The sequence below is a fragment of the Podarcis liolepis genome (genome assembly GCF_965112155.1).
Source record: "Podarcis liolepis genome assembly, chromosome: 13".
Lineage (NCBI taxonomy): Eukaryota > Metazoa > Chordata > Lepidosauria > Squamata > Lacertidae > Podarcis > Podarcis liolepis.
The window spans coordinates 2,686,744-2,702,401 of record NC_139573.1 but is presented as its reverse complement, the minus strand read 5'-3'; the positions used below and the strand labels follow the sequence as shown (position 1 = coordinate 2,702,401).

General features: G+C 52.5%; 1 protein-coding gene and 1 long non-coding RNA gene across 2 annotated transcripts in view; both read right to left on the bottom strand.

The window, feature by feature from the left end:
- The window catches only part of LOC310692274, a 77,546-nt gene extending 76,338 nt beyond the window's left edge, over window positions 1-1,208 (bottom strand). Inside the window, exon 1 of the long non-coding RNA XR_014518704.1 lies at window positions 994-1,208. This is a non-coding gene — a long non-coding RNA (uncharacterized lncRNA). The remainder of the gene's footprint in view (window positions 1-993) is intronic.
- Window positions 1,209-2,260: 1,052 nt separating this feature from the next.
- Window positions 2,261-15,658, bottom strand: part of EPHB4 (EPH receptor B4) — a 60,160-nt gene continuing 46,762 nt past the window's right edge. The window contains exons 7-17 of the mRNA XM_083472540.1: window positions 15,023-15,147; window positions 14,727-14,883; window positions 13,088-13,190; window positions 12,720-12,790; window positions 11,089-11,202; window positions 10,606-10,853; window positions 9,004-9,219; window positions 6,938-7,087; window positions 5,724-5,917; window positions 4,258-4,413; window positions 2,261-4,055 (exon numbers count right to left, since the gene is read on the bottom strand). Coding sequence (XP_083328666.1) covers window positions 3,944-4,055; window positions 4,258-4,413; window positions 5,724-5,917; window positions 6,938-7,087; window positions 9,004-9,219; window positions 10,606-10,853; window positions 11,089-11,202; window positions 12,720-12,790; window positions 13,088-13,190; window positions 14,727-14,883; window positions 15,023-15,147 — 1,646 coding nt within the window. The 3' untranslated portion in view covers window positions 2,261-3,943. The remainder of the gene's footprint in view (window positions 4,056-4,257; window positions 4,414-5,723; window positions 5,918-6,937; window positions 7,088-9,003; window positions 9,220-10,605; window positions 10,854-11,088; window positions 11,203-12,719; window positions 12,791-13,087; window positions 13,191-14,726; window positions 14,884-15,022; window positions 15,148-15,658) is intronic.

The following is a 15,658-nucleotide window of genomic DNA, read 5'->3' as shown; positions in this document are numbered from 1 at the left end:
GGTGCAAGGTTTTCAAATCCATTTGCAGAATGCACATTCTGGCTTAAACTGGGTTGGGCTTCAGGCATAGGCCTTAGTGGACGCTAAAACCTTCCAATATTATTTTTAAAGGGTCCCTCTGGACTACATTTTCCAGAAGGAATGTGGCCGCATTTGGATTCGGAGTTCCCGAATTTGCACGAGCCTCACGTCTCTGCCACATTTCAGATCTGCCTCCCTCTTGGGTTCAGCTTCCGGGACACAAACCCCCCCCCCAGCCCCCCCAAAAAGCAGTATAGGGCCTTTGAGTGGGAGCCAGCTGCATGGGATCAACATGGGCTTGGCGCGCGGAACGCCGATAAATCAAGAGAGCCATTAACCCCCATCCTCTTCCCCATTGTGTCTCTGCACAAGGAATCTGACCTGTGGCTTCCCTTCCCTGGAAAAAAGGAGTCTTCTCAATGGATTTCTGCCCAGTCAGTTTCCTTCCACGCTTCCTGCTATTTTGGGTGGGGAACATTCTCCCTTTTCCTTTACTTTGCCTTCTCCCTGCTCTGGAGCGGTGCGAAGGATCCAGGAACTCTGGGTCCAGCTTGGAAGGAGAGTTCCAAAAATCGTAGAACTGGAGGGGTCCCCAAGGGTCATCTAGACCAACCCTGCGCAAGGCCGCAATCTCAACTACTAGGCTGAGACCCTACCTGCCCGCAGACTGTCTTGCCAGAGTGGCGCATGCTCTGGTTATCTCCCGCTTGGACTACTGCCACGCGCTCTACGTGGGGCTACCTTTGAAGGTGACCCGGAAACTACAACTAATCCAGAATGCGGCAGCTGGACTGGGGACTGGGAGCGGCCGCTGAGACCATATAACACCAGTCTTGAAAGACCTACATTGGCTCCCAGGACGTTTCCGAGCACAATTCAAAGTGTTGGTGCTGACCATGAAAGCCCAAAACGGCCTCAAAGGCCCAGTAGACCTGAAGGAGCGTCTCCACCCCCATCGTTCTGCCCGGACACCGAGGTCCAGCTCCAAGGGCCTTCTGGCGGTTCCCTCCCTGCGAGAAGTGAGGTTGCAGGGAACCAGGCAGAGGGCCTTCTCAGTGGTGGCGCCCGCCCAGTGGAACGCCCTCCCATCAGATGTCAAAGAGATAAACAACTACCTGACATTCAGAAGACATCTGAAGGCAGCCCTGTTTAGGGAAGCTTTTAATATTTAACGCTGTACTGTTTTTAACACTTGATTGGGAGCCGCCCAGAGTGGCTGGGGAGACTCAGCCAGATGGGTGGGGTATAAATTATAAGAAGGACACTGGAAGGACAGATCCTGAAGTTGAGGCTCCAAGACTTTGGCCACCTCCTGAGAAGAGAAGACTCCCTGGAAAAGACCCTGATGTTGGGAAAGATGGAGGGCACAAGGAGAAGGGGACGACGGAGGACGAGATGGTTGGATAGTGTTCTCGAAGCTACCAGCATGAGTTTGACCAAACTGCGGGAGGAAGTTTGGTCAAACTAAACAACTAAACGACTAAACAACAAAAATCTCTATATAGCTCTGGTTGGCCACTGTGAAAGGCAGGCTCTTGCTAGGTTCCAGCAGATATTCAGATAGACTGCCCTTCCACATTGCAGTTCGATTTAGCCAGTCTTCCCCAACCTGGTGCCCTGTGGACTCCCAACGCCCCAAACCAGAACTAATAATGTGTCGCTTCCATGGGGTGGCTTGGGATGAGACTTTTCTCTTTCTGATGATCATAACGAGGGTTGAGGAGCAGATCCAGCCCCATAACCTGGGCAGACCGCAAAGGGCTTCTAATGCCTTGCCAGCCTGTCTTAGCTGCCAAAAGAGGTCTAGACCAGGCCTAGGCAAACTCGGCCCTCCAGATGTTTTTGGGACTACAACTCCCATCATCCCTGACCACCGGTCCTGTTAGCTAGGGATGATGGGAGTTGTAGTCCCAAAACATCTGGAGGGCCGAGTTTGCCTATGCCTGGATTAAGACAATTTTGTGGAGGATAAATATGGCTACTAGCCACTCTTCCTGCTGGGAGACAAAAAGAAAGTTTGCGATTCTAGGTAGACGTGGGAACGGAAATCCCAGCTGCTGTGGAATCTGGAACCCAGTGCTTTAAATTTGGGACCCTGGGCGGTGGAACCTTTGAGTCTTTGTTCCAGAAAATAAGGAAGGAGGGGGTAAAATTGCCGCATCAAATTCTGCCCCCCCCCATGACAATTCCCTTCCCCTGTTCCACTCCACACACACACCCAACCAACCAACCCAGGCAGCAATATTCCCCTCGGTTTCATATACTTTTTTTGTTTTTTTAATAAAAAGCAAAATCACCACCTTCAATATGAAGGTTAACAAAATGATACAAAAGAGAAGAGCTTTGTAACGACATCACAGGCCTGTTCCCGTGACATCACCTCTCAGCGCCCACACTTTATCTGGAGGCACTTTGTTTCGATGTCATCAAGAGAGCGAAACCAGGTATCTCCTTTCACCGGCTTCGGCGTTGGCCGCTGGTTCTCCCAACACCCGCAGTCACACGGAGATGATGTCACAGAGAGAACAGTCTTGCTCTCGCACCGCGATGACATCATAGTCCAGTGCCCGGGAAATCCCTAGCAGTCTCCAGGGTATTATTGGTCTCGAGTGGCGAAAGCCATATAAAGACAGCTTGAAGATATCCCAGAGCAAAAGCTTCGCTTTTCCCTCCTGTGACATCATCACAGTGACATCATCAGAAAGTGCAGAGTCTTCTGATTGTCATATGGTTATTTCAACGCGGCGGTTTAACCCTTCTCTGTGGCATGCACGTCCTTGAAAGCTCATAGATTCGGCAGGCAGAGGTGACATCACTCCTGTTCCTGATGACATCACTACACAGCTGCCGTTTCCCTCCAGCTTTGAATGTGGCGACAAGTTGCACTCTGGCGAATGCGGCACTGCCAATGACAGTCCCTCTTTGGCATTCGGGACGTGGAGAGTCAGGGGCTGCACGTCAAAGTGTGCAGAAACCTTGACCCCGTCCCTTTATTATAATGGAATATGTCCATTTAGATTCAAGTAAGGCTCCCCATTTCCAGATATTGGTAGACAACGGGCGGCCACCCTCCCCGTCACCCCAAAAGGACGGACGACAAATTGTATAAGGCCTCTGGTGAATATCCCACACAAATCCTCCATACAGGACAGCACCATGGTGAGCCAAAGTTTTTAAAACGCACCCCAAAATGGCAGAAAGACAGGGATCCAACAGCCTCCATTTTGAAAATGTTGCCACCAAGCAGGTGGCCATCTTGAAGGCCAGGTGGCAAAGGAATTTCATTTCCCTTTCCTTCGCCACCTCATTCCTCCCTCCAGGCAGCCACCTTGCAACCTCCAGGCCAGCCGCTCCGGAAGATAGCAGGAGGGCAGCCATTTTGCGGCGCGAACTGCGGTCTGGGAAACTTGGCCGGCAGGAGGCCATCTTTGGCTTTTCCAACGTTCAGAAGTTTCGGAGCCACGGAAGGTCACGCGAAGGCGCCGAGGCCGACGGAACGGCAGGGACGGAAGACGCTGGGGGGTTTGTCGGCCATCTTTGTTGGCGCTGCGTTCGGCCATCTTGAAAAGTGGCCCGGCGGGTACCGAAAGCGACTCCTCGACCCGGGAGCGGCCATTCGTGGCGACTCGACTGGCAAAAAAAAGGACTACCCTCATCGCGCTTGAACAGTTAAATCATCTTTCCATCCCTTTCCGTGCCAAAGGATGAGAGGATACGCGGCGGGGGAGAGAGAAAGCCGAATTATTCCCCACGGAATACGCTGTTCCAAAACTGAAAAATAAGTGAAAAATAAGAGAGGCGAGCAGGAAGGAGGGAGGCAGCCGATGTCCCAAGTCAAGAGGCCACAATCGTCACCGTCTGATTGAGGATGGGGAAGAGCGGTCAAAACGCAATAATTTTGGAACGTTTCTTTCCTCTGTGGTCAGTAGGGTCCCAAAGAGGAGCCGGACTTGCTCTGAACACGCATGTTCTGAATGCTGGACAAAATTTTCTTCTGATGTCCGGCCAACGTCACGCCGATCCGGAGGAGGTCTCTGGAGAGGGAAAGCCAAGAGAGGAGGAGAGAGGAGTCACCACAGTTGGAAGGGACCCCATGCGGTCATCTAGTCCAACCCCGTCGTGCAGGAACCACAGACGCGATTTCAGTGCGGCGTTACCGCCCCACCTCGAACTCGCTGCCCCGTCTCCCCACCCCCAAGGGTCTTGGGACCCTCCTTGCCCCGAAGGCTCACTTACTCGGTGGAGAGTTGGCTGACCAGCTCGAAGGAGGTGAACCCGGCGCCGGCGAAATTCTCTTCATAGCGCCCCATCTTGATGGCGCGGAGCCAGTCGCCGATGGACGCGAAGGAGGAGTAATGGGGCAGGCGTTGGTCCAGGAGGGGGTGGGATGGCCTGAGATTATGGGGGGCGGAAGGAGAGAGAGCAACCGTTTCAGTGGGGTTACGGTGGTGAAGGTGGGGGAGACAAAAGCCACAGAATCACGGAAGCCAGCCTTTAAATCCGTATTAAATTTGCGCTGATTTGCACCACGATTTGTTAAAAATGATGGGAAACCGCTAAAAAAAGAACTGGGCAAAAAACAAGCAATCGGGGAACTCTCCCATTTACATGGGGGTTACGTTCCGAGGCACGTGAAATCGCGTGGATTGGGAACGCCGTGGGAATAGCCTCCAAGCACCCTCTGAAAACCCTCAAAAAATCCTTTGGAAAACCTCAAATGCTGGTGGGATTGCTAGACGCCATTTTTGTCCCTTTCTGTGCCCGTTCTGGGTTCGAGGCGATGGATGTTTCCAAGCACAATTCAAAGTGTTGGTGCTGACCTTGAAAGCCCTAAAGAGCCTCAAAGGACCAGTAGACCTGAAGGAGCGTCTCCACCCCGGACACCTGGGTCCAGCACTGAGGGCCTTCTGGGGGTTCCCTCCCTGCAAGAAGCCAAGTTACAGGGAGCCAGGCAGAGGGCCTTCTCGGTGGTGGCGCCTGCCCTGTGGAACGCCCTCCCTTCAGATGTCAAGGCAATAAACAAGTACGGTCATACCTCGTGATAAATACGCTTCAGCTTGAGCGCTTTTGTGTTGTGCTCCGTGGAGACCCGGAGGTAACGGAGCGCGTTGCTTCCGGCTTTCTCCGCTCGTGCATGCGCAGACGGTCAAAAATGACATGATGCGCATGCGCGGAAGCGGCAAAACACGACCCGCGCATGTGTGCTGTCGCGTGTTACATTCTGTTCAGGATGTGAACGGGGCTCCAGAATGGATCCCATTCGCATCCCAAGGTACCACTGTATTTGACCGTGTCCGCAAGCCCCCAGATATGGGTCCCCCAAACCCACATTCAGTCCTAGAGAAGGGCTGCAGCTTAATGGCAGAGCCTTTGCCTCGTGAGCGGAAGGTCCCGGGTTCAATCCTCAATGGCATCTCCTGGTTGGAAGCTATTTCCTTGGGGAGGCAGCGGTGGTGTAGTGGTTAGAGCGTTGGACCCGGGACAGCGGGGGTCAAATCACTTGCCCAGGGGAGCCAGTCACTTGCCCACGGTCTAGCCTACCTCAAAGGGGCGTTGTGAGAATTAAAGTGGGGGTGGAAGAGAACTACATATCCTTGGGGGAGAGGAAGGTTGCAACTGCAACGCAGAATAATCAGCAACCGCAGTAATTTCCGAGGCCAGATCTCCCCGGGGAGGAGGGCAGGGGCCTCATCCGGACTCACCCTCCGTTCCCCCGCGAGACGATCTTGAGGCTGGCCGGGTTCCGGATCAGCTTGTCCAAGGAGTTGACGATCTGGGCGAATCGGGGCCGGGTGTTGCGATCTTTCTGCCAGCAGTCCAGCATCAGTTGGTGCAGCGAAGTGGGGCAGTCCGTAGGGGGCGGGAGCCGGTAGTCCTGCTCGATGGCGTTTATCACCTGGGGGGCAGAATCACAGAATCATGGGAGGGGCCCCTGAAGGACATCTAGTCCAACCCCATTGCCACGCATGAACCTCAGCTTAAAAAAAACAACAAGAGAGGGCCATCCGACAAGAGGATCATCAGAAAATAAAATGGGGGGTGGCGGGCTGAGAAAAAAATGTGGGAGAGGTTGCTTATCTGTAAGCCGATAAGAGGTTTCAAAAGCAGGGACTACAACGCCCATCAGGATCCAACCAGCCGCAGCCCAAAATGGCAGCCCTGGCTGGGGGCTGATGGGAGCTGTAGGCCAAAATGGCTGCTCTCCCCAGGGGCTGATGGGAGCTGTAGGCCAAAATGGCCCCGCTGGCTGGGGGCTGATGGGAGCTGTAGGCCAAAATGGCTGCTCTGCCCAGGGGCTGATGGGAGCTGTAGGCCAAAATGGCCACACTGGCCGGGGGCTGATGGGAGCTGTAGGCCAAAATGGCCGCGTTGGATGGGGGCTGATGGGAGCTGTAGGCCAAAATGGCTGCTCTGCCCAGGGACTGATGGGAGCTGTAGGCCAAAATGGCTGCTCTGCCCAGGGGCTGATGGGAGCTGTAGGCCAAAATGGCCACACTGGCCAGGGGCTGATGGGAGCTGTAGGCCAAAATGGCCACACTGGCCGGGGGCTGATGGGAGCTGTAGGCCAAAATGGCTGCGTTGGATGGGGGCTGATGGGAGCTGTAGGCCAAAATGGCCACGCTGGCTACGGGGTGATGGGAGCTGTAAGCCAAAATGGCTGCTCTGCCCAGGGGCTGATGGGAGCTGTAGGCCAAAATGGCTGCTCTGCCCAGGGGCTGATGGGAGCTGTAGGCCAAAATGGCCACACTGGCCGGGGGCTGATGGGAGCTGTAGGCCAAAATGGCTGCTCTGCCCAGGGGCTGATGGGAGCTGTAGGTCAAAATGGCCCCGCTGGCCTGGGAGCTGATGGGAGGTGTAGGCCAAAACATCTGAAAGGCCTGAGGGGAGGCTGGATGAGGGCAGGGGAGGCACTCACATCCTGGTTTGACATGTCCCAATATGGCCTCTCGCCGAACGACATGACTTCCCACATGACGATCCCGTAGCTCCAGACGTCGCTGGCGGAGGTGAACTTGCGGAAGGCGATGGCTTCCGGGGCCGTCCACCGGATCGGAATCTTCCCGCCCTGAGGAGAGAGATCAGGAGGATCGACCAATGGAAGAAGAGGGAGAGGCTTCTGACACCCCCTCAACTCATCTCCCAGGATGCCTGGGTTCCTCGTGAGATGCAGAGCTTAAGTGGTGGACCAAGACCTGAGAGAGACCTGGGTTCGAATTCCGGCTCGGCCCTGTATTTCACTGCACTGGACCAAAGCCGTTCCGAATTCAAGGTGTAACTACTATTATGCAAAGCCCTTAAGAACTTGGGACCAGTTCACCTACAAGGATACCTGATCCCACATGCGCCCCTTTGACTGCTGAGATCTGGGGAACCAGCACTGCTAAAATTGCCACCTGATACCTCATCAACATCTGTAAGAACTCAATCTTTGGAACTCCTTGCCTAATGACATTGGACAGGTGCCCTGTTTTCTTTCTGATGCCTGCCAAAGGCATTCTCATTTAGGCAGCCCTAGGGACGCGGGTAGCGCTGTGGGTTAAACCACAGAGCCTAGGATTTGCCGATCAGAAGGTTGGCGGTTTGAATCCCCACAACGGGGTGAGCTCCCATTGCTCAGTCCCTGCTCCTGCCAACCTAGCAGTTCAAAAGCACAAAGTGCAAGTAGATAAATAGGTACCACTCCGGCGGGAAGGTAAACGCCGTTTCCGTGCGCTGCTCTGGTTCGCCAGAAGCGGCTTAGTCCTGCTGGCCACATGACCCGGAAGCTGTACGCCTGCTCCCTCGGCCAATAAAGCGAGATGAGCGCCGCAACCCAGAGTCGGCCACGACTGGACCTAACGGTCAGGGGTCTCTACCTTTTTACCCAGAAGTTCAGAAAGCCTGTGTTTAAATTTGGTTTGCTCTGTTCTACTGCGGTGTTAACTTTCTGCATTTTTCTTTAAAAAAAAAAAAGTTTCCATTTTTGCATTTTACAATATTTCAACAACAAAAATTGAATCTAAACAAATTCAACCTGCTTTTTCTTCGACTCCCCCCCCCCCAGCGGTTCCTTATTTTATATCGCAGTCTTGCCGCGTAACCAATTCAAACCTATTTACCAATTTAACCTTTTTACTCCCTTTCATTCCTACTGCTCGTGTTTACGTCAACTCTGCTAACGTTTAACTTTTTGCATGTTTTAAATGACGGTTGTACATCTTTTAATAATAATAATAAATTTTATTTATATCCCGCCCTCCCCAGCCGAAGCCGGGCTCAGGGCGGCTAACAACAATAACATAGTACAAAAGTACAGCATAAACAACATTCTAAAATCATTCATTATAAAATTAATTAATTCAAGCCACTGGCAACCATTGGGCCAGAGCTCCGCGAAGATTGCCGAGGGAGGGAGTCAGGCTGTGCCCTGGCCAAAGGCCTGGTGGAACAGCTCTGTCTTGCAGGCCCTGCGGAAAGATGTCAAACCCCGCATAGCGATAGTTTTGTCCTTTTTTGGTAAACCGCTTTGAGGTTTCCTTCTGCAATCAAGTGGTATATACATTTTATGAAACAAATACAGTGGTGCCTTGCAAGACGAAAAGAATCCGTTCTGTGATTCTCTTTGTCTAGCGGTTTTTTCGTCTTGCGAAGCAAGCCCATTGAAGGATTAGCGGATTAGTGCTATTAGCGGCTTTTAGCGGCTTATCTGCTGATCGGATCAGCTGATAAGCGGCTTAGAAAAAGGGGGGGGAGGAAAAAAACCAGCAGGAACTCGCAAGACATTGTCGTCTTGCGAAGCAAGCCCATAGGAGATTCGTTTTGCGAAGCACCTCCAAAACGGAAAACTCTTTCGTCTAGTGAGTTTTCCGTCTTGCGAGGCATTCGTCTTGCGGGGCACCACTGTAAAGAACAGACTAGAATAGAATAGAATAGAATAGAATAGAATAGAATAGAATAGAATAGTATTGAGAGCGGGGAAAACACAAAACCAATTTTCCGTACCAGCGAACTGGTGTAGGTGGGGTCGGACGAATTCTCTTCGAGAAAGCGAGAGAGGCCGAAATCGGAGACTTTGCAGACCAAGTTGCTGTTGACCAGGATGTTGCGGGCGGCTAAATCCCGGTGGACGTAGCTCATGTCAGAGAGGTAGCGCATACCGGACGCGATCCCCCGCAACATGCCCACCAGCTGGATGGGGGTGAACTGCCCGTCGTTCAGCTACGGAAAAGCAAGACAGGGCAGGAGCCTTAGGAACAGTTCCAGGCAGCCTTTCTCAGCCATGGGATGTTGGTGGACTACAACGCCCATCATCCCTAGCGTGCGCGGCCAGTGGATGATGGGAGTTGTAGTCCCGACATCTGGGGACCCCTCCAGATTGAGAAAGGTCGCGTTAGGGGAGCCAGCCCGCCCAGTGGAAACTTAACCCTTCGTCGACTCAAGGCCCTCCCCAGATGTTTTCGACAACCCACCCGCCCACCCATCAAGCTGCGTATGAAGCAAAAATAATTATATATATTATATATGCTTTCCTTGTCTACGTGTGTTCATGTATGCTTCCCATGTCTGCATGTGTTTCGTAAAGATATTGTCAGTTGCTCGGAGTCGATGCAGCCAAAAGAAGTGACAAATTGGGGAATTCGGGTGAAAAAGCCTCCATTGAGATTACAGTAATAATAATAATAATAATAATAATAATAATAATAATAATAATAGTAATAATAATAATAATAATAATAATAATATTTTTTTATTTATACCCCGCTCATCTGGCTGGGCTTTCCCAGCCACTCTGGGCGGCTTCCAACAAAATATTAAAATACCATAATGCATCAAACATTAAAAGCTTCCCTAAACAGGGCTGGGACGCGGGTGGCACTGTGGGTTAAACCACAGAGCCTAGGGCTTGCCGATCATAAGGTCGGTGGTTCGAATCCCCGCGATGAGGTGAGCTCCCGTTGCTCGGTCCAAGCTCCTGCCAACCTAGCAGTTCGAAAGCACATCAAAGTGCAAGTAGATAAATAGGTACCACTCCGGCAGGAAGGTAAATGGCGTTTCCGTGCACTGCTCTGGTTCGCCAAAAGCGGCTTAGTCATGCTGGCCACATGACCCGGAAGCTGTACGCCGGCTCCCTCGGCCAATAAAGCGAGATGAGCGCCGCAGCCCCAGAGTCGGCCACGACTGGACCTAATGGTCAGGGATCCCTTTCCTTTAAACAGGGCTGTCTTCAGGTGTTCCCTCATTGTGAGGTTACAGGGAACCAGGCAGAGGGCCTTCTTGGTAGTGGCGCCCACCCTGTGGAACGCCCTCCCTTCAGACGTGAAGGAAATAAGCAGCTATCCTATCTTTAAAAGACATCTGAAGGCAGCCCTGTTCAGGGAAGTTGTTAATATTTGATGCTGTATTGTTTTTAACACTTGATTGGAAGCCACCCAAGTGGCTGGGGAAACTCAGCCAGATGGGCGGGGTATACATAATAAATTATTATTATTAAGGTGAGGTTGGGCAAAAGCCTCCCGAGCTTTTCTTATTACAAGTATCGGGGGACCCCTACCCCCTCTGGCCTGCACCCCCCAGCCCTCTCTTGGCTCCGGCCTCCGTCCTTACCCGGAGGAAGGAGTCGAGGGCTCCGTTCTCCATGAACTCGGTGACGATCATGACGGGGACACTGTTTGTGATGACCCCGTCTAGGCGGATGATGTTCGGGTGTTCAAACTGCCCCATGATGCTGGCCTCGCTGAGGAACTCCCGCCGCTGCTTCTCGGTGTAGCCGCCTTTCAGGGTCTTGATGGCCACGTAGATTTCCTTCTTCCCGGGCACTTTCAGGAGACCGCGGCAAACCTCCCCAAACTCGCCTGCGGGAAGAGAGACTCAGGGGAGGGAGCAGGGAGGTCGGGATCCGTTCAGGCGGGGATCCCCCGCCGGGCTTTCGCGGGGAAGCGGGGAGGAAACCTGGCCCCGATGCAGGAGCCAGACTCAGGCAGGTGAAGGTCAAAACTACGATCGCCTGTGACTTAGAATCATAGAAGGGTCGGGACACCCAACGGTCATCCAGCCCAACCCGCTGCAACCTAAGGTGTCGGTCCTTACCTGCGCCAATGACCTCCTCGATTTTGACGTACGAGACGTCGATCTCTTTGGCAAACTCGCGCACAGCCTCATTTGGGTCTTCGTAGGTGAAAGGGTCGATATAGACTTTGGTGCCTGGAGAGGGGAGAAACCATAAACATAATAAACATAATAATAATGATGATAATAATAATAATATTTAATAATATCTTTATTGTCATTGCCCCCTTCGGGGACAACGAAATTACTTGACTGCTCCATAAAAACACTAATTAAACAATACAGTATAATACAGCCAGGGAGATTAGATGACTTTCAACGTCCGGGCTTCCCATTCAGGGCCGAGATCGCTCTGGAGAAGAAGCTGTTCTTAAGACGACTCGTTCTTGTCTTCATCGTCCTGTATCTCCGTCCCGACGGCAGGAGCTCGAAGAGACAGTGACCAGGATGCGATGGATCTTTGACTATGTCCAGTGCCTTCCTCTGGCACCTTGTGGCATAAATCTGCTCTAAGGTGGAGAGTGGGCAGCCAACAATGCTCTCTGCTGCCTTAACAACCCTGCACAACCCCATCCTGTCCCGGGTAGTACAGCTTCCGTACCACACACAGAAGCCATAAGTGAGCACGCTCTCAATGGCACAGTGATAGAAGGCAAGCAGCAGTTTCTGCGGAAGATGGTTTTTCCTTAGTATTCTCAAAAAGTACAGTCTCTGCTGCGCCTTCTTCACAAGCCCCCTTGTGTTGACACTCCAGGACAGATCCCCTTGTAATTCAATGCCCAAAAATCTGAACGTTGTTACCCTCTCCACACAGACCCCATCAATCATCGATAATAATAATAATTTATTTACATCCTGCCCTCCCCAGCTGAAGCCGGGCTCAAAGCGGCTACCAACAATAAAAGTAACACAGCATTCTGAAATCAATTCATTCTAAAATCAATTCTGAATCAAACTGATGGCAACCGTTGGGCTAGAGTTCTGTGAGGATTACCGAAGGAGGGGGTCTGGCTGTGCCTTGGCCAGAGGCCTGGTGGAACAGCTCTGTCTTGCAGAAAGATGTCAAGTCCCGCAGGGCCCTGGTCTCTTGGAACAGAGCGTTCCACCAGATCGGGGCCACAGCCGAAAAGGCCCTGGCTCTGGTTGAGGCCAGCCTAACCTCCCTGTGGCCTGGGACCTCCAAGATGTTTTTGTTGGAAGACCATAAGGTCCTCCGTGGGACATACTAGGAGAGGCGGTCCCGTGGATACAAGGGTCCTAGGCCATATAGGGCTTTAAAAAAATACCCCTTTCGTAGGGTTGCCATATTTCCTGACGTCCACAGAGTCATTGAGCATTTTTTGGGGGGGGGACAAACCCAAATTGTTGACCTTTTTAAAAGTGATTTTAAGATTTGGGAGTTGTTTCCGCCGCTTTTCCCATCACGTTGCCATCCATCCGAGTTTCCCAACATTTTGCTAATTCAGCAAAACTCCCCCCTGGACGCCATTTTTACATCCGAAAACCAGGGCACGTCAGGAATTTTCGCTTTCGGAGCTGGCAATGGACTAACCCAAACATGCCACCCCTTGCGGGACTTTCTGCCTTAGCTCCTCCCACCACCCAGGCTCCTCCCACCAACATCACCACGGTGCCCGCCTCCGCTCACTCACCGTGTCCAATCAGGTACTGCCCAGGCTTGTCGGAGTATTCTTGCTCCCGTGACCTGGACGACCCCTGGCGGCTGCCCGAGGGAAGAAACAAGATGGCGTCAAGGCCAACTCGGTGGCTCCGCCCACTATCCCTCCCTTTAGCTCCTCCCCCACAACCACGTTCCAAAGGGAGGCGTCAATCACTGTCTGAATTCCCTTTGCGCTCTGCCCCTCCAGCGCCTGACTGCAGCTCCCATCCTCCCCGCGGCCATTTTGGACTACGTTTCCCATCAGCCCTCCAGCCGGCTCCTCCCACTGTCCATTTAGCCCCTCCCACAACCTCCGGTTAATCACATCCCCTCGGCCAGCTCTGGGACGCGGCACCTTACCGGAAGCAGACGATGGCCACAATGATCACGGCCAGGACCAGGAGCGCCCCCAACGCTGCTGTTCCCACAATCAGGGCCAGCTTCTCTGTGCTGCTTCCTGACTCTATGGGGTTGGAAGAGCAGAGAGAAATTTATCAGAATTATGATGATTTACTGAGCACCCAGGGAACGTTACCTCACTAAAATGCAACATGAGAAACAATTTTGATGCCTTTTGACATCATTTAATTCTTCTGTTTTCCAGCTCCTTATGATTTGACTTAAATTTGATTTGATTTAAAGCTCTGGTTTTCCCAGTAGTGATGGATGGAAGTGAGAGCTGGACCATCAAGAAGGTTGATGGCCGAAGAATGGATGCTTTTGAATTCTGGTGCTGGAGGAGACTCTTGAGAGTCCCATGGACTGCAAGAAGATCAAACCTCTCCATTCTGAAGGAAATCAGCCCTGAGTGCTCACTGGAAGGACAGATCCTGAAGCTGAGGCTCCAAGACTTTGGCCACCTCATGAGAAGAGAAGACTCCCTGGAAAAGACCCTGAAGTTGGGAAAGATGGAGGGCACAAGGAGAAGGGGACGACGGAGGACGAGATGGTGGGACAGTGTTCTTGAAGCTACCAGCATGAGTTTGACCAAACTGCAGGAGGCAGTGGAAGACAGGAGGGCCTGGCGTGCTCTGGTCCAGGGGGTCACGAAGAGGCGGACACGACTAAACGACTAAATAACAATAAGGATTTGACTGTATGGTTTTTTATGTTTTTATACCGTCATTCCCTCTGTGAGATGCTCTCCCTGGGAGGCTCGCCTGACACCTTCGCCAAAAGCTTTTACATCATCACATATCTTTAGGTGCCAGGCAGAAACACTTCTCTAGAGCCAGGACTTTGGCAGAGTGAGCCACGTGGCCTTTTAAACTGGGCCTGGGGACATGACTGGTCTGCCTGCTGTTACGTAAGGAATATTGGAGTACCGTTCCGATCCGCTCCAACCATCCTACAGCCATTTTCGACAGAAATTCCCACCAGCCCCTAGTCAGATATGCACCCCAACATGTGCTTGATTTATCCTTTTTTCCCCTTCCATGGTAAATCTTTATTAAGGGACGCAGGTGGTGCTGTGGATTAAACCACAGAGCCTAGGACTTGCCGATCAGAAGGTTGGTGGTTCGAATCCCCGCGACGGGGTGAGCTCCCGTTGCTCGGTCCCTGCTCCTGCCAACCTAGCAGTTCGAAAGCACCTCAAAGTGCAAGTAGATAAATAGATACCGCTCTGGCGGGAAGGTAAACGGCGTTTCCATGCGCTGCTCTGGTTTGCCAGAAGCGGCTTAGTCCTGCTGGCCACATGACCCGGAAGCTGTACGCCGGCTCCCTCGACAAATAAAGCGAGATGAGCGCCGCAACCCCAGAGTCGGTCACGACTGGACCTAATGGTCAGGGGTCTGTTTACCTTCACCTTTTTAAAATCTTTATTGGTTTAAAATACAGACGTAAATGATCATTTACTACAGAAAAATTCAATACGGAAGAAAAAACATCACAATATAAGAGCAAGAAAAAAGTTGAAAAGATGAAAAAGAGAAGAAAGAAGTATTGATTTATCCAAATGGGAAAGAAACATAGGCTAACATTAAGAGCTCTTACTCACCCATTCCCTGGGTCTGGAAGGCCTTCTCGGGCCCAAATGTTCCGTACCCGGCCTCCGAGCGGGCACGGACTTGAACCCCGTACATCGCCCCTCGCCGCAAGCCGCTCAACGTCACCTGGTTCTCTGACGTCTTCACAAACATGGTTCCCCCGCCGCTCTGCATGGGAGGGAAAAGGGGTGGTGAAAGGGCGCCGGAAAACTGCTCCTCTTCCAACACCCCACTCCCCACCGCAGGGGGTTGGGCTGGATGGCCCCTGGAGGTCCTTTCCGACGTCTCTCCCCCCTCTTCTGCTCACCTTCTCATAATACTTGACTTCGTAGTCCAGGATGCTCCCGGTGGGAGGCTGGACGGGAGGCCAGGTCAACGTGACGGTGCTGGAGCTGGCAGATGTTTGCTGGATTTCGGAGACGGGCTGGGGGACTGTGGGGAGAGAAAATAGGGGGCTGCGTGAGCCACAGGTGATGGGGCAGCCCCTAGGAGGCTTCCTGCGGTCTCTCTCGCACGTAGCACTGGAACCCAAAGCTACAGCTCCCATCCGTCTTGGGTCCAGCAACAGAAGCCGTTGACACCATCGACCACAACATCCTTCTGGACCGTCTAGAGGGGCTGGGAGCTGGGGGCACTGTCATACAGTGGTTCCGCTCCTTCCTCCTGGGCCGTGTCCAGAAAGTGGTGGTGGGGGATGAGTGTTCAGACCCCTTGGCTCTCACTTGTGGGGTGCCTCAGGGTTCTGTCCTCTCCCCCATGCTTTTCAACATCTACATGCAGCCGCTGGGAGAGATCATCAGGGGGTTTGGGCTGGGTGTTCATCAGTATGCGGATGATACCCAGCTCTACCTCTCTTTTAAATCAGAACCAGCGAAGGCGGTGAAGGTCCTGTGTGAGTGTCTGGAGGTGGTTGGAGGATGGATGGCGGCTAACAGATTGAGGT